We start from the raw sequence: 26642 nt of genomic DNA on the forward strand, positions 1-26642 counted from the left end.
CTTGCGCTTCAGATCTACATCCTTTCCCACTGTCCCACCAATGCGCATAATGCCAACACTCATGCCTCCCTCGCTGACGCCCTGTCCTCACTCTAAAGCTACTCTTGTGCCTTCCTGCTTTCAGCTGGTGAGGAGGAGGTCCCTGAAGCTGAGAGTGCCAGTCCCTCGGAAGAGGAGGACGACGAGGACCAAGAGGAAGGCGGCACATCGGGGGAACCCTCATCCGCGCCAGGGGATGGCAATGGAGGGGACACGTCTTGCCTGGAGGAGAGCCAGGGGGAAGTGTTGCAGGGGGGTGTAGCTCCTGGGCCCAGTGGCGTCCAGGCACGCGGGAAGGGTCGGGCAGCACGGCTGCCTTCTCCCCAGAGGGGGGGGAAGTGTTGCAGGGGAGGGCAGTTGCTGGGCCCAGTGGCGTCCAGGCACGCGGGAAGGGTCGGGCAGCTCGGCGGCCTTCTCCCCAGAGGGAGAGTCCGGCCTCCAGTCCGGAGACGGTCCTCGCCCAGGAGGTGCGCCTCCTTGATGAAATGTCCGCGGACTCGGAGTGGCGCCACACCGAGTTCATGGGGGTTGTGGGACAGTTGCCTCAGGCCATTGAGTCCCTGGCTCATAGTGTGGCCGATTTCGGGGACTCACAGGCCAGGGGTGTCGACCAACTCGCGGCAGCACAGGACGCGAGTCGAGAGTTCCTGAGTGGTGCCGTGCAGACACTGGCTGGTCTGATGCGGGCACAGACCAGGGCAGTTCGGGCACTCACTTCTGCCACACTCGCTGTGTCACGGACGCATCGCCAGGGCACCCGCCGCCCTGCTGCAGCACAGCGGTCTGGCCTTCACCAGATTGCTGCGCTTGCCGCAGTGCCAGCCCGGCCGAGTGCCAGTGTCTCTGGCGATCAGCGAGCGCCTGGCATCAGCCAGCTTGCCCCCATTGCTGCAGCCGCCACTGCGACTCCCCCAGCCAAGCTGCGACGAGCTGCTGGTGAGACTGATGCTCCCCAGCCACAGCTGCAGCAGTCAGCAGCCGGCCCCTCCAGGGCCGGACCTCGTCTAGACCGACCCCCAAGGGCATCTGCCGTCACGCATTGTGCCCCTCAGGAGCCTTCCCCCAGCCTTGCAACACCCACAGGGCCCAGGTTGAGGCGGAGCAACAGGTCGGGCAGGGGCCGGAGAAGCCTGCACAAGGACTCGCCCTCTCGGCACACCAAGTAGAGTGTGTTGCCAACTGTTTTTTTATATGGGGGTGTTTGTGTTCTGTATGGGGGGGTTTGTCTTGGTTAGGCCGAGGATGAAGGCCAATTGGATGGACAAGTTTTGTTATTCCTCCCCAGGTTGTGGGAGTGAGATATGTTTTTGACTGTTTTTTGGGGGTCTTGTCTGTTTTTCTGTTTCATGTGGGAAGGGCCCTGAGTTTGTTAAATAAAGCTTTTTATTTATTCAGCTTGTCCAGGTGTCATGTTTCCAGTGGTTGTTGCGTTAACCGGCTGAGGGCTTGCGGAGCGGCTGCATTCAGGTGCGTTCATTGCCACAAGCCATTCCCTGACAGGGGGCCTAGAAGTGTCGTTCAATAAGCCGCTGGCGGACGGCCCTTGGACCTTGTGGCTCCCTCCTGGCCTGGTACTCCTCCTCCTCCTCATGGTCCTCCTGCTCGTCCTCCTGAGGTGGTGGTCCAACGTGAGGTGGCAGTGCCTGAGTCCTGCAGATAGCCAGGTTGTGCAGCATGCAGCAAACGACGACGAACTGGGAGACTCTATCCGACGAATACTGTAGAGATCCGCCGGAATGATCCAGGCAGCGGAACCGTTGCTTGAGGACGCCAATCATTTGCTCTATGATGTTCCTTGTGGCTTGATGGCTTTCGTTGTATGCCTCCTCAGCCGGGGTCCTGGGCGCGCGGAGCGGGGTCATGAGCCATGTACACAAAGGGTAGCCCTTGTCCCCAATAAGCCATCCCCTTGGTGGAGGCTGTGCCTCGAACATGTCAGCCACAGTAGTCTGGCGCAGGATAAATGCATCGTGGCTGCTTCCTGGAAAGCGGGCATTGACAGCTAGGATGCGCTGCCTGTGGTCACACACCAGCTGTACATTGAGGGAATGGTAGCCCTTCTGGTTGTGGTAATCCTCGGCATTGTCGATAGGTGCCCGCATAGCCACATGCGTGCAGTCCATGGCGCCCTGCACCATGGGGAAGTCGGCGATCCTGGCAAATCCGACTGCACGCTGCTCTTGCCTCTCTAGGGTCATGGGGAAGGAGATGAATTGGTGTCTCCTTGCGAAAAGGGCATCGGTGACCTGCCGGATGCAGCGATGCACGGCGAACTGGGAGATGTTCGCTATGTCCCCAGCAGCGGCTTGGAAGGATCCGCTTGCATAAAAGTTCAGCGCCACCGTGACCTTCACTTCCACCGACAGAGACGTCCTGCACATCAGCTGTGGACGCAGATCTCTGTGAAGCAGCTGGCAGATCTCTGCAACCACCTCCCTTCTGAAGCGCAGCCTCTTAACACAATGCGCGGCAGTCATGGTGAGATAGGACACCTGCTGCCGGTATTCCCTGAGTGGGTAAGGCCTACGTTGCCGACGCCTGATGGCCCCTCTGCATCTAGGCATGGCTGGCCCTCTCACACGGCGTCTGCGAGCCCTTCGCACATAATGCTGGAACTGAGGGTTGGAACCCCATGCAGTCCCCATAATAAACTTGCAAACAGTGAAATCACAATGAGTCAAATTTCCAAGCTCTGGCCAGAAGCCAAAAATACCTCCTATGTTGTCCCAAATCAGTAAGGTCTGTTCCTTGGTCTCTGTCCAGAAATCCAAAGCACTAAAGTCATTGCAGCAAAATGGCTGGCCTTTATAGTTCAGTCTAAGTGCCCTTTAATTAGCGCTCCCAGAGGCCCACAGGGCCTCTGCTGCGTTCCACTTCACAGTTCTTAACAGCGCCACGCCCACATTGGGCGGGCGCCACTGAATTTCCGGTTTGGGGCGCACAAACAGCGTTGCACGACGAAATGACGTCACAAGCTGCGCGCGCAGCTGAGCGGGCGCAAACACTTTGCGCCGGTGCTAAATGTCAACTGAAGTTGGGCGTAGGCGCAGATCGGCCTGCGCCCGGGCGCTAAGTGCCTAGCGCTCGAAGTCTACCCCTCTTATGGCGCTAACGGCTGGCAAACGCAACTGAATTTTTAGGCCCAGGTTCTTCTGGCAAAGTTGATTCGGGATCAACATCGTTGTTTGGTTCGTCTGCTTCCAATATCACCGATTCTGAGGTAGATGCAATTGGCACTTCAGTTTCATCACCAGGTGTATAGGATCGTGGTGTAGATTTGACGTTTTCCAGTGACTCTAGAATCTGGTCAGCATGGCGTCTTACAATGCTCTCTCCAACGTCCACGGTATACATTAGAGGTCCTTGCCGTGTGCAGATCATTCCTGGCTGCCATTTCTCTGTGCGGTAGTCCCGGGCCAAAACTGGTTGACCTATCTTGAAACTCCTGGTTGGCCTTTCATTCATATTCTGAAACTGCCTGTTCTTCACATCTCTTCTGATGTTTGGCTTAACCAAATCCAAGCAGCATCTTAGCCTTCGATTGAAGAACATCATGGCTGGAGTTTGGTTGGTAACCGCATGTGTCGCATTCCGGTAGGCAAACAAGAAGTTATCCACCTTGTGTTGTAGGGGTATGTCTTCATTACACATTGCCTTGATAGCCTTCTTGATGTTTGAACAAACCGCTCAGCCAATCCATTGGTGGCTGGATGATATGGGGCGGATGTGTAATGCTTAACACCATTGTTCTTTAAGAACCTCCGGAACTCTTCAGACACAAACTGTGGTCCATTGTCGGAGCAAATCTGTTCAGGCAGCCCATTTCTGGCGAATATGGTTCGTAAGACTGTGATAGTTTTTTCTGTGGTGGTTGAGGACATTTTTATTACCTCTGGCCACTTTGATTGTGCATCCACTGCAATTAAAAACATCGAGTCCATAAATGGACCAGCAAAATCAATGTGTACCCTTTGCCATGGAGATGAGGGCCACTCCCATGGATGTAGAGGGGCTTGTGGTGGGGCGTTTTGGACCTTCTGGCATCCTGTACAGCTCTGGGTTATCTCTTCGATTTCTCTATCGATTCCCGGCCACCACACACACGCTCTGGCTAAGTTCTTCATTTTTACCCCTCCCAGATGACCCTCATGAAGCTCATTGAGCACTCTATCCTTCAATTTGGGTGGAATTACTACTCTGGATCCACACATCAAGGTTCCTCGGCACACTGACAGCTGTTCTCTTCTCGGCGAGAATGCTGGCAACAGTGGTTCGCCATGTGCTGGCCATCCCTTCACCGTTAAATCATAGACCCTGGAGAGTGTCGGGTCATTTCATGTTTCCTTTTCTATGTTTGCATTCGTCACAGGTAGACATTCGACTATGGTCAAGTGGAATATCTCCACAGGATCCACTGCAGGTGCTTCTTCCACCGTCGGCAACGGTAGGCGCGACAATCCATCAGCATTCCCATGCTGTTTAGTTCCTTTGTACTTGATGTCATATTGGTGTGCCCCTAGGAAAAGGGACCACCTCTGTAGCCGTTGTGCTGTAATTATCGGGACGCCCTTCTTAGGGTTGAAAATGGAGACGAGGTTGATGATCAGTTAGTAGAGTAAATTTCTGTCCGTGCAGGTAGTGATTGTACTTCTTCACCCCCCCACACCAGGCTGAGGGCCTCTCTGTCAATCTGGGCGTAGTTATGCTCGGCTGCAGTTAACGAACATGACGCAAAAGCTATCGGCCTCTCAACCATCAAGGGATTTAGTGACAGTACCGCTCCAACGCCGTAGGGAGACGCATCACACGCCAGTCTTATCGGTAGTGATGGGTTGTAGTGAGCCAATACTTCTCTTGAAGTGATCAGCCCTTTACACTTCTGAAAGGCCCGCTTACATTCATCGCTCCATTTCCATGCTACTCCAGTTTGTAGCAGGGTGTTCAGTGGGTGCAGAATTGTGGACAAATTCGGCAAAAACTTATGGTAGTAATTCACCAATCCGAGGAATGACCTCAGTTGCGACACATTTTCAGGCGCTGGAGCCTTAACTACCGCTTCAATTTTGTCAGGGGAATTATGTAACCCCTCTTCATCAATCACGTGGCCACAATACGATATTTGTTTCTTAAAAAACTCGCACTTGGGGCGATTGGCTCGTAGCCCATGTTCTCTTAGTCTAGTGAGCAGCTGCTTTAGGTTGGCAAGGTGTTCACTGTCATTTTCACCTGTCACTAGGATGTCTTTGCCATATAGCCGGAGCTGATGCAACTCCGAATACCAGTTGATTATACTGGTAAAGACCTTTGTGAGTGTTTATCGTGAGATATTTCCTAGAGGATTCTTCAACCTCCATCTGCAAATATGCTTGCGCTCGGTCAATTTTTGTAAAACGTTTCCCTCCAGATAGTGAGGCGAAAATATCTTCTATTCTCGGAAGAGGACACTGTACTGTGTGAAGGACTGGGTTCACAGTCACCTTGAAGTCCCCACAGATGCGAAACTTCCGTGGCTCCTCAGACTTATTGTTGAACGTTTTCTTCATGACAGGAACGATGGGTGTCGCCCAATCGCTCCAGTCTACCTTAGTTAACATGCCTGCATTCTCCAGATTCTCCAGCTCTGCCTCGACGGCTGGGCAAATTGCATACGGTACCGGTCTTGCTTTGAAAAGTTTGGGAATTACATTCTCTTCTATTTTTATCGAGGCGGTTACGCCTTTAAGAGTTCCCAGTTCTTGTTGAAATACCTCCTTAGCGTTAGCCAAGATTTTTGACAATCGTCCAGGTGTGACGTTGTCATCCTTTTTACCAGCCACAGTCAGTGCCTGAATGGAGTGCCAGTCTAAACTTATCTTTCTGATCCATTCATGTCCCAATAACGGTGGTCCACCATCTTGCAGTATGTACAGATACAATTTCTGTATTTCCTTGCCGTTGTATTCGACAGGCACCCTTATTTTCCCTCTGGGGTATACTTTTTGCCCCGTATATGTCTTCAAGACAATGGATGTGTCTTTCAAGGGTATGTGTGAGAATAGCCGCTCGTAGTCTCGTTGATTCATGGCGGTCAGGGCTGATCCTGTATCCAATTCCATTTTGACTTGGGACCCTGCTATCGTGAGGGTGACCCAAATGGTTCGGTGATCCTCTTTTGTGATTACGTTGTGTAGTTTGAGACAGCTTAATCTCTTGTTCCCGGATTCACTATCACTCTTCTGGTCTTCGGAACTACTGTCCGTCATCTTTTGTACTTTCCTGTACTTTTCCTTAGTAGTCTTTTTGTTATTGTTAGTCTTCTTCCCGGACCTGCAAACTCGTGCAAAGTGTCCCATCTTTCCGCATTGCCTGCATGTTTTGTCCTTGGACCAGCAGTCCTTCTGGTCATGGGTTGTTCTGCCGCAGCAATAACATTTTTCAAATCCCCGTGTCATTTCATGGGTGCCATATTCCTGTGGCTTTTGCTGTATTTCCGCATCTCCCCTTGCTGCTGCTTCGTACGATACTGCCACGCTGAAAGCCTTATCTAGCGTCAGCTCTTTCTCTGAGAGTAACCTCTTCTGGGTTCCTTCACTCAGGAGTCCACAGACAAATTTGTCCCGTAAGGTATCTGCCAGTCCTGCTCCAAACTGGCAGTGCTTTGATAGCTTGCGTAGTTCCGTAAGGTAATCAGCATTGCTCTCATCTTTATGCTGATTTCTCTTGTGGAATTTAAATCTTTCTGCTATCAGCAGCGGTGTAGGATTTAGGTGTTCCTGTAGGATATCAACAATTTCGTTAAAACTCTTCTCCATTGGTTTGACTGGAGTGATCAGGTTCCGCAATAGGCCGTACGTTCTTGCGCCCATTAAGTTTAGTAGTACCGATGCCTTTTTCTCATCGGCTACTTCATTTGCCTTGCAATATACTTCGACTCTTTCCACATACGTGGCCCAGTCTTCTATTGCATTATCGAAGGCAGTGATATTGCCAGTCTTCGGCATCTTGGAGATCTAAGATGGCGCCTCCCGCGCTTTGCCTTCTTCCCCGATTGAACAAAATGGCGCCTCCCGCGCTTTGCCGCCTTCCCCGCTGGATTAAGATGGCGCCTCCCGCGCTTTCTGCCTTTTTCGTTGCTGCCAGCGCTGTTGCTGGCATTTTTATGCCTTGATGGCATCGCCATCATGGTCTTTGCGCACTTCCCCCCGCACTGCTGCCAACGCCGCTCTCCGCGGTCCCCGTGGCAAACTGCAGCTCCTCGCGGCTTTCTGCGCTTCTAATTTCTTTTATTTTAATTACTGTTCCTGTCGTCAGAGCAGACCCTATGGGACACTTTCCTCCCTCTTCTCGGGTCTGTACGCTGCCCGGCTTCGTAGCACCGGCCGCACCCTGTGTGCTCCACTTTCTCTCTCTCTCTCTCTCTCCCCAACAACGTTGCTCGGCCCCGTTGAAAAGCCACCCGATCGAGCTCTAGCCCGCCGCAGCCCAGGAAGGATCAGTGTACTACCTGCCACCAGCCTGATTAGCTGGAACACCATAGACTGGATAACCAAGCCCCGCTCTCGACAGCCTCTCCTGCAAATCTTCGAATTTGATGAATCGGAGGGCAGTTGCCCACGGTCGACGCCCGTTTCTTCTGTTTGTTTTTTTTTTCTTTTTGGATTTCTTCCTTCTGGCCTCGACCTCGAACAACTTCACTTCAGGGATGGATCCCCGTGAGGTGGTGCAGAACTGTAGGTAAGTTCGGATCTGTTCATCGCCAATGTAACGTCCGTGTGTAATTGAGACACGGACTGCAGAAGTTGGTTATAACAGGTGTTTACTGAATGGAGACAAAACTGGAACTACTATACAAAGTTACTTCACAGGCTTATATACAGGGGTGGTCACTACTGGTACTGCAGTATACAGGGGCTGCAGAATATAGTTCCTTCTTCAAGGTACATACACTACAATAGTGAGACAGTGTCCATTAGCGGAGGCTGATAACACATCTGGACTCTCAAGCCTTCACTAATGACTACGTGTGCTACAAAGTGGCCGGGTAGGAGCTGCTATGTGTCAGGACACAACTCAAATGTCAAAGCCCACCTGAATCACTTAAAAGCCTATCTTGGACACAGCAGCCAGTCATTTCCCATACTCGTGTGCCATGGGGAAGCAGGTAGAAGAAACATTAAGTTAAATTGCAGAGCAATCAGTCAGATGATCACCAAAGGGGAGCCCTGCTGTGCTAAATACTTGTCTGATAAAAACATCACATTTAGGCAAATAAATGTGTGTAGAATGTTCTTGTAATGATGTTGGATATTCTGTCAGCAGGTGACAGGAATGGAATCTTAGTAAATCGATTGGAAACTAAGTGCAATTAGGTGAAAGGTATATTTGTTGATGGTGCTGAAGATTGAAGCAGGAAGGTAGTATGAGTGGGTAATTGGAGTCTGACTAACAACTTTAGCAGCTGGAAAGTATATTTTCAGCCGCCTCCTGCTTCTCCGTGGCATCTTTGTTGCTGTGCATTTCCTCCTTAGAGTGCCTCTTGTTGGATGTTTCATTGGATGGCAAGTTGTGCAGCATGCATGACGTTGGCCATGCTAAATTGTACTTTGTTCCCTGATCTGTCCGACGATCAGAGGTTTTGCTGTAACATTCCTATGGTATATTTTGTGCTGACTCTGATGCCTACACCTCACTATCTGTATGTGGCAAGTGTACACGTACTCGCTAGGTTTAGGTGTCATAGAGGTGTTATGAGCCATTCTGCACAGCGTAGCCTTGGTTTCTTTGGAGGCAACCTTCTTTGTGGTTCAGATAATGGACAGATGGTGAATTATTTTAAGGCATGATGAATGTCTTCCCCTCCCTCCAAATAACAGAGTATTTTCCATTAGAGCACTCGGGAGCTAAAATTAGTCTTTGGCGGTAGCGCACATGGCCGATAAAAAAATTTGGCAGCCTTGTTTACACACCGCCCGATTGGGTTGGGGTGCAAGAAAGGTTGCCAATGACAAATCTACCGCTACTGCTGAAAATCAATTATAACCACTCATTGTTCTAGTTTGTACAGGAAACTCTCGATTTACCGGCACCTAAATAACCGGAAATCTCTGTTAACCGGCAAAATTCAGGAGTAGGTTCAGGTAAGTTTTACTTCATATTAGTGGCAGTTCCTGGATCTGTGGCTGTGTAACTGGGGTTCGTGCACTTGTTGCTAAGCAACAGGGATGCTTGGTCTGTGGCTGGAGTTCCTGCACATGTTGCTAAGCAACAGTGAAGCCTGGATTTGTTGCTGTGTACGGAGCTTTCGTACCTTTTAACTATACCTCTCTGTAATCCGGACTTTTGGATAAACCGGCACCACGCTGGTCCCGTTGGTGCCGGATAATAGTTTCCTGTACATGGCAAACAAAAACTAGCACTGCTAAATTTCATGGCAGAAACTCTCTTGCGTTGAGTTGGCCAAAAAAAAACTTTGTGGATAAAGACTTGGATAACTATATACTTAATTAACTGGCTTTTGCTTTACATAACTTTACATTCCAAAGCACAGTTTTGAAATCCTTAATCTGGGTGCAATTATGAAAGTCTAGTTCTGACCTAAGGAATTCAGAAAAGTGTGGCTGTTAAAAATACATCCCTGTCGCTCCATTGTAACATTGAAATGAAGATCCCACCTCTTTCTGGCAGGAGCTTCTGCACCACTGGAAAAGCCCTTCATGCACGTTATGGGTGAAGATGCAGAGTCAGTGATGCCAACCCATCCTTCTGCTTTGTAACAACCTGATTTTACAAATTTATGGGATGTAATCAAGCTGAGACATGCCTCTTGTATTTTAGTATTCATCTCTGATCCTAGCAATCCCCTGCACCACTAGAAGCAACCAGCTTTTAATTACCTCTAGACTTGACTATTTCAGTGCTCTCTTGGCTGCCCTCCCATCTTTCACCCTACATAAACTTGAGCTCATCCGAAATCCTGCTGCCTGTGTCCTAACTCGCACCAAGTCCCATTCACTCAATACCACTGTGCTCACTGCCCCGTGTCCTAACTCGCACCAAGTCCCGTTCACTCATCACCCCCTGTGCTCACTGCCCCGTGTCCTAACTCGCACCGAGTCCCGTTCACTCAATACCACTGTGCTCGCTGCCCCGTGTCCTAACTCGCACCAAGTCCCATTCACTCAATACCACTGTGCTCACTGCCCCGTGTCCTAACTCGCACCAAGTCCCGTTCACTCAATACCACTGTGCTCACTGCCCCGTGTCCTAACTCGCACCAAGTCCCGTTCACTCAATACCACTGTGCTCGCTGACCCGTGTCCTAACTCGCACCAAGTCCTGTTCACTCAATACCACTGTGCTCACTGCCCCGTGTCCTAACTCGCACCAAGTCCCGTTCACTCAATACCACTGTGCTCACTGCCCCGTGTCCTAACTCGCACCAAGTCCCGTTCACTCAATACCACTGTGCTCGCTGCCCCGTGTCCTAACTCGCACCAAGTCCCGTTCACTCAATACCACTGTGCTCGCTGCCCCGTGTCCTAACTCGCACCAAGTCCCGTTCACTCAATACCACTGTGCTCGCTGACCCGTGTCCTAACTCGCACCAAGTCCCGTTCACTCAATACCACTGTGCTCGCTGACCCGTGTCCTAACTCGCACCAAGTCCCGTTCACTCAATACCACTGTGCTCGCTGACCCGTGTCCTAACTCGCACCAAGTCCCGTTCACTCAATACCACTGTGCTCGCTGACCTACATTGGCTCCCGGTCCGGCAAAGCCTTGTTTTTAAAACAATTTGCAACCTTGTTTTCAAATCCTTTTCGTGGCCTTGCTTCTCCCTATCTCTCTAACCTCCTTCAGCTCTACAACCCTCTGCGCTCCTCCAATTCTGCCCTCTTGCGCATCCCCGATTTTAATCACTCCATCATTGACAGCCATGTCTTCAGCTGCCTCGGCCTTAAGCTGTGGAATTCCCTCCCTGAAACACACTCCAGCTCTCGTTCCTCCTTTTAAGACACTCCTTAAAACCTACCTGTTTGGTCAACTGCCTAATATCTCCTTATGTGGCTGGGTGTCTAATTTTGTTAACGCTCCTATGAAGCACCTTGGGATGTTTTACTACATTAAAGGTGCTATATAAATGCACGGTGTTGGTGTTGTTTAGATGGGGTCTTGCATCACTTGGATTTAGTATGCTTAGAACTCCGGAGTTATGTTGGCACTTTCATGTCGATGGGAATCTATTTCAGGTGTGTCAATTTTTTTCAGAGGCTCAGTGATGCAGAAGTGTTAATATAATAGTCTTGGAATTGCATCATACAGCTGTGAAACAAGTCCAGTCTGTTGAGGGTCATTGCCAGATGCATGAATATACGTCTATTGCAGTGCTGGTAATGACTCTCTATGATGTTTCTAGGATGACGGCGTCAATTTAAAAAAAATGTTAATTAGTGTTTCTGTAGCACAGTAAAATAAGTTGAAATTTTCTTTGAAATGTTAATTTGTCACTGATATCCAAGGTAGAAATACTGTATATCTGAATTTCCATAGATTTTCCTCCAAATTTAACATCTCAATTTTCTTCCCTGGCTGTTGCCGATTCATGATTTTGAAGGAGGGTACAGTTCAATAGGTTCATAGTCATTGCACTGGCTCATACATGAAAAATCAATAGAATAGGGATAAGTATCGGATTCAGTTTGAGGTCAAAAAATCTGCTATCAAACTGGCCGTACAGCATAGAGGATACGCGTGGCAGTGAGAGCAAGGCCTTTTTAGCTATAGAAACATAGAAACATAGAAGATAGGAGCAGGAGTAGGCCATTCGGCCCTTCGAGCCTGCTCCGCCATTCAATGAGATCATGGCTGATCATCCAAATTCAGTACCCTGTCCCTGCCTTCTCCCCATATCCCTTGATCCCTTTAGCCTTAAGAAATATATCCAACTCTTTCTTGAATATATTTAATGAACTGGCCTCCACCGCCCTCTGTGGCAGAGAATTCCACAGGTTCACCACTCTCTCGGTGAAGAAATTCCTCCTCATTTCAGTCCTAAATGGCCTACCCCTTATCCTTAGATTATGACCCCTGGTTCTGGACTCCCCGACCATCGGGAACATCCTTCCAGCATCTAGTCTGTCCAGGCCTGACAGAATTTTATAGGTTTCGATGAGATCCCCTCTCAATCTTCTAAACTCCAGTGAGTATAAGCCCAATCGACACAATCTCTCCTCATACGTCATTCCTGCCATCCCAGGTATCAGCCTGGTGAATCTTCGCTGCACTCCTTCCATGGCAAGTACATCCTTCCTCAGATAAGGCGACCAAAGCTGCACACAATACTCAAGGTGCGGTCTCACCAAGGCCCTGTACAACTGTAGCAAGACATCCTTGTTCCTGTACTTGAACCCGCTTGCTATGAAGGCCAACATACTATTTGCCTTCCTAACCACCTGCTGCACCTGCATGCTTACCTTCAATGACTGGTGCACAAGAACACCCAGGTCTTTTGCACTTCCCCTTCTCCCAATCTATTGCCATTCAAATAATAATCTGCCTTCCTGTTTTTGCCACCAAAGTGGATAACCTCACATTTATCCACATTATAATGTATTTGCCATGTTTCTGCCCAATCACCTAACCTGTTCAAATCATACTGGAGTTTCATGACCTCCTCCTCACAGCATACCCTCCCACCCAGCTTTGTGTTGTCTGCAAATTTGGAGATATTACATCCAATTCCCTCGTCCAGATCATTAATATATATTGTGAACAGCTGGGGTCCTAGGACCGATCCTTGCGGTACCCCACTAGTCACTGCCTGCCACTCGGAAAATGACCCATTTATTCCAACTCTTTGCTTTCTGTCCGCCAACCAGTTCTCTATCCAAGTCAATACCTTGCCCCCAATCCCATGTGCCTTAATTTTGCACACTAATCTCTTATGCGGGACCTTATCGAAAGCCTTCTGAAAGTCCAAATACACCACATCCACTGGTTCTCCCTTATCTATTTTACCAGTTACATCCTCAAAAAATTCCAGTAGATTAGTCAAGCATGATTTACCTTTTGTAAATCCATGTTGACTTTGTCCGATCCTGTCACTGCTTTCCAAGTGCTCTGCTATTACATCTTTTATAATGAACTCTAGCATTTTCCCTACTACCGATGTCAGGCTTACCGGTCTATAATTCCCCGCTTTTTCTCTGCCACCTTTTTTGAATAGTCGGGAAACATTAGCTACCCTCCAATCCATGGGTACTGTTTCAGAGTCTATCGAGTTCTGGAAGATGACCAGCAATGCATCTACTATTTCTAGGACCACTTCCTTAAGTACCCTGGGATGTAGATTATCAGGCCCTGGGGATTTATCGGCCTTCAGTCCCATCAATTTTCCTAACACCATTTCCCTACAAATACTGATTTCTTTCAGTTCCACCCTTTTATCAGCCCCTATGTTCCCCGGCATTTCTGGGAGGTTATTTATGTCCTCCTTTGTGAAGACAGAACCAAAATATGTATTTAGTTGGTCTGCCATTTCTTTGTTCCCCATTATAAATTCCCCGATTCTGACTGCAAGGGACCTACGCTTGACTTCACCAATCTTTTTCACTTCACATATCTATAAAAGCTTTTACAGTCAGTTTTTATGTTTCCTGCAAGCTTACTCTCATATTCTATTTTCCCTTTCTTCATTAATCCCTTTTTCCTCCTTTGTTGAATCCGAAACTGCTCCCAATCCTCAGGATTATTGCTTTTTCTGGCCAATTTGTATGTCCTCTCCTTGGATCTTATGCTATCCCTAATTTCCCTTGTTAGCCAAGAGACAGAGAGCTATAGGGCCATTATGAGATTCTGCAGGCAGATTTCAGAGTTCCAAGATATAGTTGAGGTTTTAAATGGTTACTATGCATCAGTCTTTACCACTGATGATAATGCTGAGTTACCAGTACTGTTACGTAGAAGTGATGCACTTTTACACATTCAATTTTAGCATGCAGAATTAGCAAATTGGTCTGCTGGCTCTGATCGTATTCATGCTAGGGAGCTAAAAGAAGTAAGGGTGGCTATGTTATGTCAGCCACTGACGCGTATATTTAGCAGCTCATTGAGAGCTGGGATTGTATGATGGACTGAAGTGAGACCTGTAATAAGGGCAGTAAGTCAGAAAAAAGCAAGCAAGCTATAGACCCATTAATTTAACTTCAGTTAGAGGCAAGTTGCTATAAAGTATTATTAGAGATGCACTGTATGATCACCTAGATGGAGCAGAGGTTATTAGGGAATCCCAATTTGGCTTCTGGAAAAGGAGGTCCTGTCTCTCCAACTTGATCACATTCTTTGAAGAGGTTACAAAATTCATGGACGATGGAAGTCTGATCGATCTTGTTTTTCAAAATGTCTTTGATAAAATGCCACACAAGATTTCTAAGATTGTGTCTCATGGGATTAGCAGGCAGATTTTAGGTTGGATAACTAATTTGTTGCATTTGTGTAGGCTGAGAATAATTGTTAATGATAACAGCTTTGTGTGGTGGTTGGATCCTAGTGGAGTCCTGCAGAGATTTATGTTCGGCCTGGTGCTTTTCATCTTATTAATGATCTGAATGAAAGCATCGGGCAAACAGTCCACAGGTTTGCTGAAGATTAGTGAGTTGGGACTGTCGACAAAACAAATAGTCTGCAGGTGGATCTAGATACAATGGAGGAATGGGCCCACATGTGGCAGGTATCTTTCAGTGTAGGCAAGTGACGTTTAATGTTTTTGGGTCCAGTAATAAGTGGCATGTATATGTCCTGCAAGATTGCCTACCCAAGGCTGAGGGGTATAGAAACACTGAAGGTGTTGCAAAGCTGTAACAAAAGCAAAAGGAGTGTTCGTGTTTAGCTAGGATAATTCAATATAAAACTAGAAGTACAATGCTTACCTTATACAAGGCCATGGTTTGGTTATATCTAGAACACTGTGCCCAATTTTGGTTTCCTCACAAGATATTGTATGACTGGGAGAGAGAGGCTTGATGGTTCATGTAGATTGTATCAAACTGGAATAAGACACGCTTGTTAGTCTTTCCATAACTTATACTTACTTTCCTAGCTTTCAAAATATAGTTTTCTAACATTAGGCTTATACAGTGTAGTGAATTGGTTTTGGTACAATATTGCACTTAAATCAATGTAGCATTAGCATTATGCCTCTTATATGTGATGCTCTTAATTCATCTATATGGGACATGCAGCCTCAGAACTATTTGCTCACTCAAATTATTCCTGAAACAAACTTAAGAGTTAAATTCAGTTGCATTTGAACCTGTTTTTTGTTGCATAAAGATTAAAATTAGGGGTTGTAGCTGTTTTATGTGGTTACAATTACCTGAATCACATTTAAACAGACCCACAGAATCTGAAGTGTTATGCCTGTAACATTTACATTTAGGATTTTAGCTTTTTATCTCTATTTTACATCATGTCTTGGCCGTGATACCCACTTGTGCATTCACTTGCCTGTAATCTCCACCCCCTTCAGTTTAATGGACCAGCCAATCCTGTTGGTGAGCATTCAAGTGGCAAACCCTTACTCTAATGTCTTACTTGTTAAGATGACTGTTCGACATTGCGCATTCTCAGCATGTATTGCAACGGAACAAGCTTGTTGTGGTGAAACTATTCTCCAGGGACAAGTGAGAACATTTTTGCAAGGACCAAGTGCAAATTATTAGAATAGTAATGATTTACCTTTGACCTTCAATGTTCAGGCTGCTTAGATTTCTAAATTGGCAATTCATTGTTTTGTACTGTTATGTAGTTACATTCTTAATGATAATTGTAAAACTCTCTTAATGGTGCTTGAGTTTTGCTGTTGGATAACTGTATAACTGCATGTTGCTTGTGGTGTTTTGAGTTTTTGTGTGTTTTTTTTGCTCAGGATTTTATGCTTGCTGCATCTTCCATTCCGAAGTACTCGTTTGACTCCAGCATGCCATTGAATAAGACAGCAAGACCATTTGGTGTTACAACTACGGAAAGTTCAAACTCAGGGACACCAATAAAGTCAGTGAGCTACAAACCTGTATCCCTATATACTCCACCTTCTGCTTTGCCTAGTATCACACCCGCATCCCAGACACAACTAAAATATGGTTCAACCACAGAAAAACACAGCTCAACTGCATCCACACTGCAGCATCCGAATGGGTATGTCAAAACATGCTTTCAAACCTCTCTACGAAATATAGTCCTAATTAACTGCAGCTTCAAAATTGTTGTGCTGGAGAGGAAGATCTACTGCTAAGTTACAATTTACTGAGTGATTTATTCAAAAAAATTCAATTTCTAGGAAATGAGATATTATCTGCTCAGGCATTTCAGCTGATGGGCAGAGTTCTTTCGGTCAAGCTACGTGCTTCGTTACTACTGGATGAAATGTTAAGTACAACCAACTGGAATTAAAAACCACAGTGATTTAGCACTAGATTTTCCTCTCAAACGAGCACTGCCTTTATGAAAGGGTCTGTAAAACTTTTATTTGCACTCAATGTATTAATTTAAATTGCATCAAAATGCCTTCTGCATGATGCATGGCTGTTCAAACTCTTCCTAGTTTTCCAAACAAGGGAAACAGTTTTTCAAACATCTTGAAAGCTGTGCCCTTTTATATGAACAAAATGGTTCACTGTTCACTGCCACATGAATGTAACTTCACAATTTGCTTTTGCTTGATTTCACATTCATTTACCAAAAGATTTTGGTAGTTTAATTCACCAACTGGTGGTGGTGTTCTGCTTGGAATATTTGCATTTCAGAATGATGCAGAAGTCTCCAATTGATTGAACTATTTACCTTGGGTAATTATGTGTAGTACTTTAAAACGATTTCTGCACAAAATGAATGATGCTCGTTTTCTAAATTGTATTTTATACTTGATTAGCCCAAGGTGTTCTGGGTTTCTGACATGCCCTAATTTCATTTAGATTGTTGCTTGTTGATTAAGTGCATGCAACAGTATGGCATGAGGGTACTGTGTATGAGCTGTGGACTGGCTGTAGTAACATAGTGCCAGGTTGTGACACTTCCTTTTTAAGAAATTATAAATGAGCTTACTGGTCAGGGTCATATTATACAAGTGTGCAGTATTGAGTGCCCACACAGGCCCATACTTGGAAAGGCATATATTTATCTCTGCCTATATTAGGTCTCTTGAATGCTTACCTATTGCTCCAGTTCGCAAGCCTTGATGCTAGTATTTGTCAGGAAGATGTATGAGTGTGTACGTCCACTGCTGATGCAGAATATTGTCCTCGTGTCACTGAAACTCTAACTCTGGTCCAATAATTTTGATCAATTTAAAAATAAGCTTGCAGCCTACAGACCCTCACTGAGACGCACATGCAGAACTAAAACAGATGAGTTAATTACATGCTAATTGATTTCAGTGAGCTTTTGTTAACCCTGTGTGTACTGAAGAAAGTGTTCTTCAAAATACCAAACTGCAAGCTTTCTAATTTAAATGGAGAAACTTGGTAACATGAGGGGTGGAATTTGTATTCGGCGACAATGCATAAGTCAATGGGAAAGAAAATCAGCTATCGCCCATATTGCACGACCACCAAAGACCAATTTCACCCTGTGATTTGTGGCTCTTTACTTACCTGAAAACAATTCTGTAACATTGCATATTGTATTTTTGGAGTTGCGAACGCATTCAATACTAATGGGATTAGGTCTCGGTACTGCTGATGTTTGTCGGTTTTAAAGTTACAGGAGGGTTACCTATGTTGTATTTTATTCTATAAAAATTGTCAATAAATGGAGTATTGTAATGGTAGAAATATGATGAGGGATATTGGCCCGGAATTTGCAGTCAGCGGCGAAGGAACGGTGCTCGCCGCTTACCTCTAAGAAAGCTGCCCACAACGATTTAGTGGGCTCTCTGGCGTTAATTTCTCCTATTCCAACGTGACTTTCAATCTGGCACCATCTATAGGGGATCTGTGGCACTCACCAACAGTGACGTCATCAAGCAGGCTGAGCAGCCAATCAGACTGAAGAATTCGCAGACAGCAAACCAGGAAGGAAAATGCATGGATTATATTTCACTTTTTAATCATTTTACAGAAACCAAATAAAGATTGGGATATACACATGGGATCAAGGTAGAAGCTGAAATATCATAAACTTTAAAAGAAAATAAAAATTAATTTTATCTTTTAAATATCAGGGAATGACACTCCGCACGTATAAAATTAGTTTTCTAGTGCCAGAGAGGTTGTTCAGCAGTAATTATGACTTAGTACGCCATTAAAAAAACTCAGTTACACTTCATTCAACAAGGCTTAACATTTTCAGTGGTATTTACAGGGAGACTAGTGCATAAAAAGTTGAAGTTCACATCAATTCACTGATTCTGTGTTGATTGCATCTGCGAGGACTGCACCAGCATACCCTGTGGCGGAGCAGGGTATCACAGACAGCAACTTCTGGATTTCCACGTTTAACTGTTTATGTGCAGACGGCAGATCTGGCAGTCAGTTTTACACAGTAATGATGGCGAGCGCTGACCGTTTTGCTGTCGTTACAACAGCAAATTCCAGGCCAATATGTGAGATTTTATTTCCACGACTGGCTGACCAAATAACACTTTTATGGTCTGTATGGCAAACTGCAATAAAAATTGTGTGTTGTGCCTCTCCATGCATTCTAATTCTTACAATTGCAGATTTTATTTTAGTTTGCTTTTTTTCTTCTCTTCTCTTTCTGCCCCTCCTTAAAAATGTCCTGGCATATGGCACTCCAGTAGAACATAAGTGAAAGTTGTTGGCATAAGGTGGTTGAGATTTTCTGTATTTTATTTGCATTGTGAAGTAAGACAACAGGTAGAAAAATTACACTTTTTTTTCCTCATTAATTATGATGCACGGTCTGTGCGAAGGAGGGAGTTGCAGGGTGTACCTGCATGTGACTTTTTAATACGTAGTCAACAGACCTGTCTAATTAGTCAAGTGGTATCCCATGTCTGTTGTGCCTCAGGATGTTTATAAGCGCACTCTCTTTTGAATTCTGTACCATCTGTTAATCTTATGGGTAGAGAAGACAGTAAATGTTATGATAACTTTGCCACGCTTCTAGTGATGCAGGAAATGTGTACTTTTGTTTCATTGATCTTTCACTATTTTCACACATGTGGGACAATGCAAACCGATATGAAAAGGATGCTTGAAATTGAGTCGCAAACTACTAAACTGAAAACCTGAAGTGTAACGTAGCCTTTCAGTGAACCTGAAAGTTCGAATAATTCTGATATTAATTGGCTATTGAAAGAGTATTACGCTGGACTGTCTTCTCCAGTTTACAGATCCTTCTTCCATCAGTATCTACCTTTATCTCTGACATTTTTCATTTACACTCTCATTTTCTTTTTTGGCTCTCTTGGTAAGCTTTATCTGTTGGCAATATTTCATATTTAATTCACCTTGCATCTTTCTTTCTTTCTTCTTTAGGTGGATACTCTAATCAAGTTAGTACTTTTCTGTCTTTGCATTTATTGATATGGGTGGCATGTTGTAATTCCTTCTAAAAAGAGGTCACAGACTTGAATAGTTCCTCAATCTTTATATGTAGAAATACAAGAAATGAACTTAAAACACACATAACCGTTGCACCCTTGAGTAATAAACCTCAAAGCCATTAACAGTTGTATTCCAAAATATAAATGCCTGCAGCAATACAGTAAATATTGACACCTAGGATACTAATTTGTAGGTTTTATGTAGCAAAAGAGAGAGAGCATAAATATTTACTATTTCTTGAGAGAGCTTTTATTATACTGCACAAAGAATGCAATGCTTCCTTGTGTTTCTGTTTAACCCTCTGAGTACTGTACCAAGATGGTATTTTAATTGTGTTTATCAAATTCACTGCCTTTCATATCAGTTTGCTGAGTGTTCACAAGGAAACATTTTAGATTTCAGTACAAATTAGAATACTGCATATAATTTATGTAGCTTTTAAAGAAATGCAGTACTCAAAGGGTAATGTGTGTAGAAGTCTAAATGCACTGATTTAGGTTGACCCTAATCAAGCGGTCTCTCTGTTTGTCTCTCCGCTATACACTCAAAAGTTATAGAGCGTACCTACACGCATGTTATATCAAAAGAAAGCTTATCATTAGGGGAGTCTAATAGGCATATTTACTTTTTGGTCAGACAAAAATTGTTCGGACAGTATACAAAAAAGGTTCAAAAAACCGCAACATTCCATTTATTAGCTTTGAGTGATGTGATGGTTGACCAATCGTACAGGGGATTAACCTGATGGTTGACCAATCGGTGCGTCACGGGGGGGCGTTTCATTGCGTGTGTGGGCGGGCCTAATCCTGCTGAGCTGAGGTGAGTGGCCGCCATCTTGATTCCTAACTATTGATTTATTTTTCCCACTTTCTGTGTGTACCCCGTTAGGTTCTTTTCTTAAGTTGCCTTCTTAGCTATGGGGTGCTTAAAAACCTGAACTTTAATATTTAGGAATCTCTCTTTATTGTAGTGGATGCGCGGAGCCATGGCCTAGCAGCGCGGGAAGCCTGGGCCTCGAGTTCAGCGGATTCCCGGCGCGCCCGGAACCTGTCGAACCTGCTCAAGGCCGTTCATTTCCGCGACCACGTCACCGTCTTCGCCTCGGCCAACGGCATCGGGGTGACGGCCGAGGCCGCCAAAAGCGTCCAGGGGAACGCGTTCATCCAGGTGCCGAGGCCCGGGCCACGGGAGAGGAGAGGGGAGGGAGGGACAGAGTAAAGCAGGGAGAGACGGGGGAGGGAGAGAGAGAGGGTGAGAGAGGGAAAGAGTGACGGGGTGGGAGAGGGAGGGAGAGCTCGCCTTCTTCCTTCCTTCCTTCCTTTGCAGGGGTCCATCGGGCCAGGCCTGAGGCGCTCCTTCCCCCCCCCCCTCTCTCTCCAGGCTAATCCTGAACTAAATCCAGCAGTGTCTCTCTCTCTCTTTTCCCCCCCCACCCCCCGTCTCTCTCTTCTCCCCCCAGTCTCTCTCTCTCCCCCCCGCCTCTCTCTCTCTCTCTCTCTCTCGCTCTCTCTCCCCCCCAGTCTCTCTCTCTCGCTCTCTCTCCCCCCCAGTCTCTCTCTCTCGCTCCCCCCAGTCTCTCTCTCTCTCTCTCTCTCTCTCTCCCCCAAGTCTCTCTCTCTCTCTCTCTCTCCCCCCAGTCTCTCTCTCTCTCTCTCTCTCTCTCTCCCCCCCCCAGTCTCTCTCTCTCTCTCTCTTTCTCTCTCTCCCCCAGTCTCTCTCTCTCTCCCCCCCCAAGTCTCTCTCTCTCTCTCTCTCTCTCTCTCTCTCTCTCTCTCTCCCCCCAGTCTCTCTCTCTCTTCCCCCCCCAGTCTCTCTCTCCCCCCCAGTCTCTCTCTCTCTCTCTTTCTTTCTTTCTTTCTTTCTTTCTTTCTTTCTTTCTTTTTTTCTCTCTCTCTCTCTCTTTTTCTCTCTCTCTTCCAAAAAACAACATCCCCTCAAAAAACCCTCTCCACCGCCGGGCACTCCAGCTAGTTATCTATGCATGGCAAGCTCGCTGCTTGGAATGGGCCTAGTGTTGGAATTTAGTCAAAGGAGTTACGAATATTTGTGTGTCATGAGCCCTTAAAAGTAACAAAGTAACTTTTAAAGCAGTGAGTGGCTGTATCTGGGGGAGGGGATGGGGGCTGGAGGCAGCTAAGTGTAGAAGTGGCTGGCAAAAAATAATTAAAGGCAAAACCTCATGGAGGCGGGGCACTGGGCAGAATGATGAAACAATGAAATCTCTCTCTTTGGCTGGTAAAGAGGAAGTACTGCTGCATGAGGTGAATGCAAGGAGGATTACTTGTTTGGTACTCCAGGGCATCCAACCTTGACAGGAGATGGCAGCTAGAGTCAATGCTGTGACCACACTTGCATGAGATGGAAGAAGATGGCATGACTTAAGGAAGTTGCCACAACACTAATTTGCCTGTCAACCAGTTCCAGATTTTCTGCTGGCCCATGCCAAGCCCTGACACAACCTTGCAGCTGTTTCATTGCTCATCATCCACAGGCATGGAATAAGCTTCCATACGTATGTTGATGATCACAAACTCTAGCTCTCCTCCATTTTCCTCAGTCCCACGACTGTGTCTGTGTCACTCGACAGTCTGATGTTCAGTTGTAGCTGAGTCATGTTTTCTCCAGTTGGAGAATGGAAGACTGAAGCCTTCATTTTTGGTCCCCAACAGGCAGTTCACTTCTTGCTTACTGATTTGTTTGCTCCGGCTGAACCAGACTTGGGAGTATTTTTCGCATATTGTTCAGTCCAGAACTGAAATTTAAACCCCATATGCTGTACATCACTGATGACTTATTTCCACCTTTTTTCAAACATCACCCCCCTCCAACCCTATTTCACTCCTCCTGCCATGAAAGTTCTTCTGTCTTCATCAGCCTTCAACTATTTCTGCAATGACCTTGCTAGCTTCCTAACCTCCACCTTCCACCAATTCCAACTCATCTGAAACACTGCTTGCCTATCTTCCCTAACCCACGTCGGCTTTCTGGTTCCCAACACAATTTTAAGAACTTTGTCTGCATCACCTTGCCCCACTCTACCCTAACTTTACTGCTTTCACCAATCTTGCATCCCCTCCCATGCTCTCTGATCCTCTGACTCTTACCTTCTGTGTACCCCCCCCTGTCTCTCCCTTAACCACATAATCATTCAGACAGTTACCATCTTGGCTTCATCTGAATGTGTATCTGGGAGCCTGTATTATTTCCTTTTCTATCATTGAAAGGCTGAAAGAGCAGCTTGATATTACTATCAGCAGCCTGGAACAAGGTAGCATCTCACACATCCTGTGAGCACCAAATGGTATGGTACATTGGAAATTGTGGCATTGTTGTGTCAGTGAGACGTTTGGATGCTGCTGCGGCTGTTTGGGTTAGATGATGAAGATGCTGATTGATGCATCAGCCACCTGTTTAATATGTATATTGCCTGCACATTGGCTGATACTGCAGTTGATCCCCATCTTAGCTTGATAGGTGGTAGAGAAAGAAAGGTTGAGCTAAGACATGACCTAGATTGCCACTGGAAGTGTCAGCCTTAAGTTTAAGGCTCTTGCTGGTGTCCTTGGAGCAGATGGTGCATCTCTGCAACTGGCTCTCTGCTAACCTGAAGGCTGTTACTTGAAGGCCATTGCCAGGTAGGTGAACTGGGGTCTACAAATATGGTTGGCATAATGATGGATTTGAGCGGTCTGGCTGTGGTCTCTGCAGATCTCCCTGGTATGCCTCCTTTCAAGTTGCATCACTTCAACTGTAAAATACTGTATTTCGGATGCTTCAGAACCAACAGTCCTCATTAATTGTAGTTGACAGACTGAACTCCATCAGTTTGTACATTTTTTGTGCTCTCTCACTTCCTTTTTGTTCTGCTCAAGTCTTGTAAATGCTTCAGTTACAGTTGGATATTAAGCGGCTTAGCCAACAATATTATTTTAGGTTCCACATAAACATTACAAACTTATGACAAAAAAAATTCCCCAAAGGAAAGTGTTATAAAAATGTTTTTTTTAATTCTAAAAATGTACTATAAATATAGCTAAAGACATCTGTCCTTTTTAAGAACTGGCACAAATTACACTTCCTTTAGGTCATTGCCATTTGAAAACAGTACACACAGCACAATGCCATCCTAAGTGGATGAAAAAAAAAATCACGCTTTTCTTAATGTAAGTGCATTATAAATTTAGGATTTTTCTGCTCTGGTACATCCAGCCATGGTTACTGAAAGTCAGTCCACATGGTGTACAGGGCATTGTCTGTAGAAAGTAAATTTGTTTGTAGTGTACAGGGAAGGCATTGAACCTCGGAGGTCAGGAAAGTAGTAATAATGTTGAAAGCACTGTAAATAAAAAGATTGATACCTCGAGTGGTAATGGAAGCTGCGGAATAATTAGTGTTATTTATCGCATTTAGTTTGAACAGCATTCCTTCATGTCATGAAAGCCTCTACATTACAATAGGTCTGTCATGGCATAGTTCAAAAGCTTTGCAGCATTCAGTGTGTTTCTGGTAAATTTAAAGTAACTTCAGTCTAATAGAGGCAATATTTTTTACATTAGTGGGTTAAAAACAATGCCAATATTGAGTTTATTCTGCTCTGAACAAGATTTTTATAGCTTGCACGTTGCTCTTGCTAATAGATTATTAAATGTTCATGTATATTAAGAATGCTGCATTTTGAATGTAACTTAGAATCATAGAATGGTTACAGCACAGAAGGCGGCCATTCGGCCCATCGAGCCTGTGCCAACTCTCAGCTAGTCCCTCTTCCCCGCCCTTTCCCCATAGCCCTGCAAATTTTTTTCCTTCAGATATTTATCCAACTTCCTTTTGAAAGATAAGATTGAGCCTGCCTCCACCACCCTTTCAGACAGTGTATTCCAGATCTTAACCACTCGCTGCGTAAAAACGTTTTTTCTTATGCCGCCTTTGGTTCTTTTGCCAATCACCTTAAATCTGTGTCCTCTGGTTCTCGACTTGTCAGTTGCATTCTTTGCGATTGTGATCATAGTATTCTTCATTTCTCCTTGACCTCTCTACAGCATTTAACAGTCAACTATTCTATTCTCATCCATGGATCTCCTCTATGGCATTCCCCTCACTTGGTTCCAATCCTATTTGTCACATCCTGCAATGGTTCTTCTCCCACCTCCATGGTTACCTCAAGAATGCCCAAAGGTTTCATCTTGGCCTCCTTCTATTCTTTGTCTGCATGCTTGCCCTTAGCAATATTATTCATAGATCTGGGTCAGCTATCTTATTTAAGCCAACACAACGAAGCTTTACCTCTCCACTACCAATCTCAAGACTACAAACACCACTGTTGTCTGACTGCTTGTTCAATGTCATCATGAATGACTTGGAGGTTTCTTCAATTTGATTCTGACAAGAGCAAAGCCATCTGTGGCAAGACTGAAGCCATCCTGTTCATCTCTCACCAAAACCCTGCATGCTACCCCATGATTCTATTGCCTCCCCAACTGCTTACTCTGAACCCATCAATGTGAAAACTCAGTTTGACACTAGGCTGACTTTAAACCTGATTATTAGCAAGGTGTCTATTTCCACTTCAAGATTGGTCACATCTACTCTTCCCTCACCTCAACGCCACTGAAATTGTCATTCGCACCTTCTACTTCCTGGCTTGATGACTTCAATACTTTGACTTTGTCCTGAGTTTCACCCTACGTAAACTTCAACTTGCCCATAAGTCTGCCACATTTTATCTCTCACTAACTTCAACTTGGCTGTCATACTTATCCTCCCCACCTCCATTTGACTTAAGTTTCTCTCAAAATCCTTATTTACAAATCCTTCTACCCTCTCAGCCCTTGTAACCTCTTCCATCTGAATGTGCCAACATGTATCCTCCTCTGCATCTCTCCTCTTCCCCACGTCCCCTCCTTTTCTCCCTCCACCCCCCCCCCCCCCCCCAGGTCCATCTTCAGTGGCAGAATTTCCTTAGCCCTATTTTTTTGGAACTTTCTCCCTAAACTCCCATTTTGCTGCTACTTCACTCCTTCAAAACACTCACCTTTTGAACCATGTTTGGCCACTTTCCATGCCGCCTCTACTAATGTTGTGTCCATTTTTGCCTCCTTTGTTGATTGCATTTGGATGCTTTCTATATTGAAGGAGCTATATAAATGCTTGTTGATTTTAATGTGTAGTTGACTATTTGATGGGAGTTTGGCAATTTTCAAGCAAGCTAAGTTCCTGGAACAGCCAGCTCTGAAAATTCTGACTTTATGCTAGCTGTAGAGATGAGTTCATACTGCAATAGATGCATTGTCTGCTGTAGTGTGAAATGTAGCCAGTTAAAATAATTTAAAATTAACAACATTAAAAAAGCAACAATGAACAAGGTTTACACATCACTGCTGACATCTCGGTGACCCCTCAGTTTCCAAACATAAGTAAAATATCTTGCAAGAACTCAAACGATAGTACATTTTTAGCCTGGTTGTCTGTAAACCTATTTGGTTTTTCTGTTTTGAAATACTAAAAAAAAGTTACTTTTTTCTTGTGTGTATGTTTTAAATTAATGATTGCAAGTCGTATATTTAGTTGCGAGTGCTCTATACCTTTCCATATATTCACAAATTAAAAATCTAATTTCCCAACGCTACTTGAAAATTGGCATTTAAAAATGCGCATGTTGCATGCTGTGTTAGCACAGTTGCTGACAATTTAGTGAGCAGTTTTTTTTCCCTCTGTTTTCATCACAAAGCACTTGGCTGTTCTAAATAATAGAAGTCTATGGACCTAGTTTTTTTATTGCTTCCTATATTTAGTTCACTTTCTATTAATTTGCTTTCCCTATTGCTTGTTTGCTGTGGTTTCTCATGTCTTGTAATTTACGCTAATCTTGATTTTTGTACTGTAATACACTCAGTGAAAATGAGGATAAATCTGAGCATCGTCCCAAGCTTAATGTTCTTCGAGATGAAGAAATGTTTTATGACCTTGGTGACTATAGGTAAGCAGAGCAAGCATGAAACCTGCGAGAGTCCTGAATATGACTGGCTTTAAATCTCCTTTTTTGTATGGTTTGCTCACTTT

The 26642-nt window shown here is 45.2% G+C and overlaps 1 protein-coding gene across 5 annotated transcripts in view; it reads left to right on the forward strand.

Moving 5' to 3' along the window:
• pdlim7 (PDZ and LIM domain 7) overlaps positions 1–26642 on the forward strand; it is a 166629-nt gene that overhangs the window by 88958 nt on the left and 51029 nt on the right. For 4 of the 5 annotated variants that reach the window (XM_085995255.1, XM_085995257.1, XM_085995259.1 and 1 more), the window contains exon 4: positions 15944–16212. In XM_085995255.1, the coding sequence (XP_085851381.1) occupies positions 15944–16212 (269 nt within the window). The remainder of the gene's footprint in view (positions 1–15943; positions 16213–26642) is intronic. The other variant, XM_085995258.1, reaches the window with a different exon arrangement.

Source organism: Somniosus microcephalus, chromosome 8 (assembly GCF_052327205.1).
Source record: "Somniosus microcephalus isolate GS21.2 chromosome 8, FLI_Smic_1.0, whole genome shotgun sequence".
NCBI classification, from domain to species: Eukaryota; Metazoa; Chordata; class Chondrichthyes; order Squaliformes; family Somniosidae; genus Somniosus; species Somniosus microcephalus.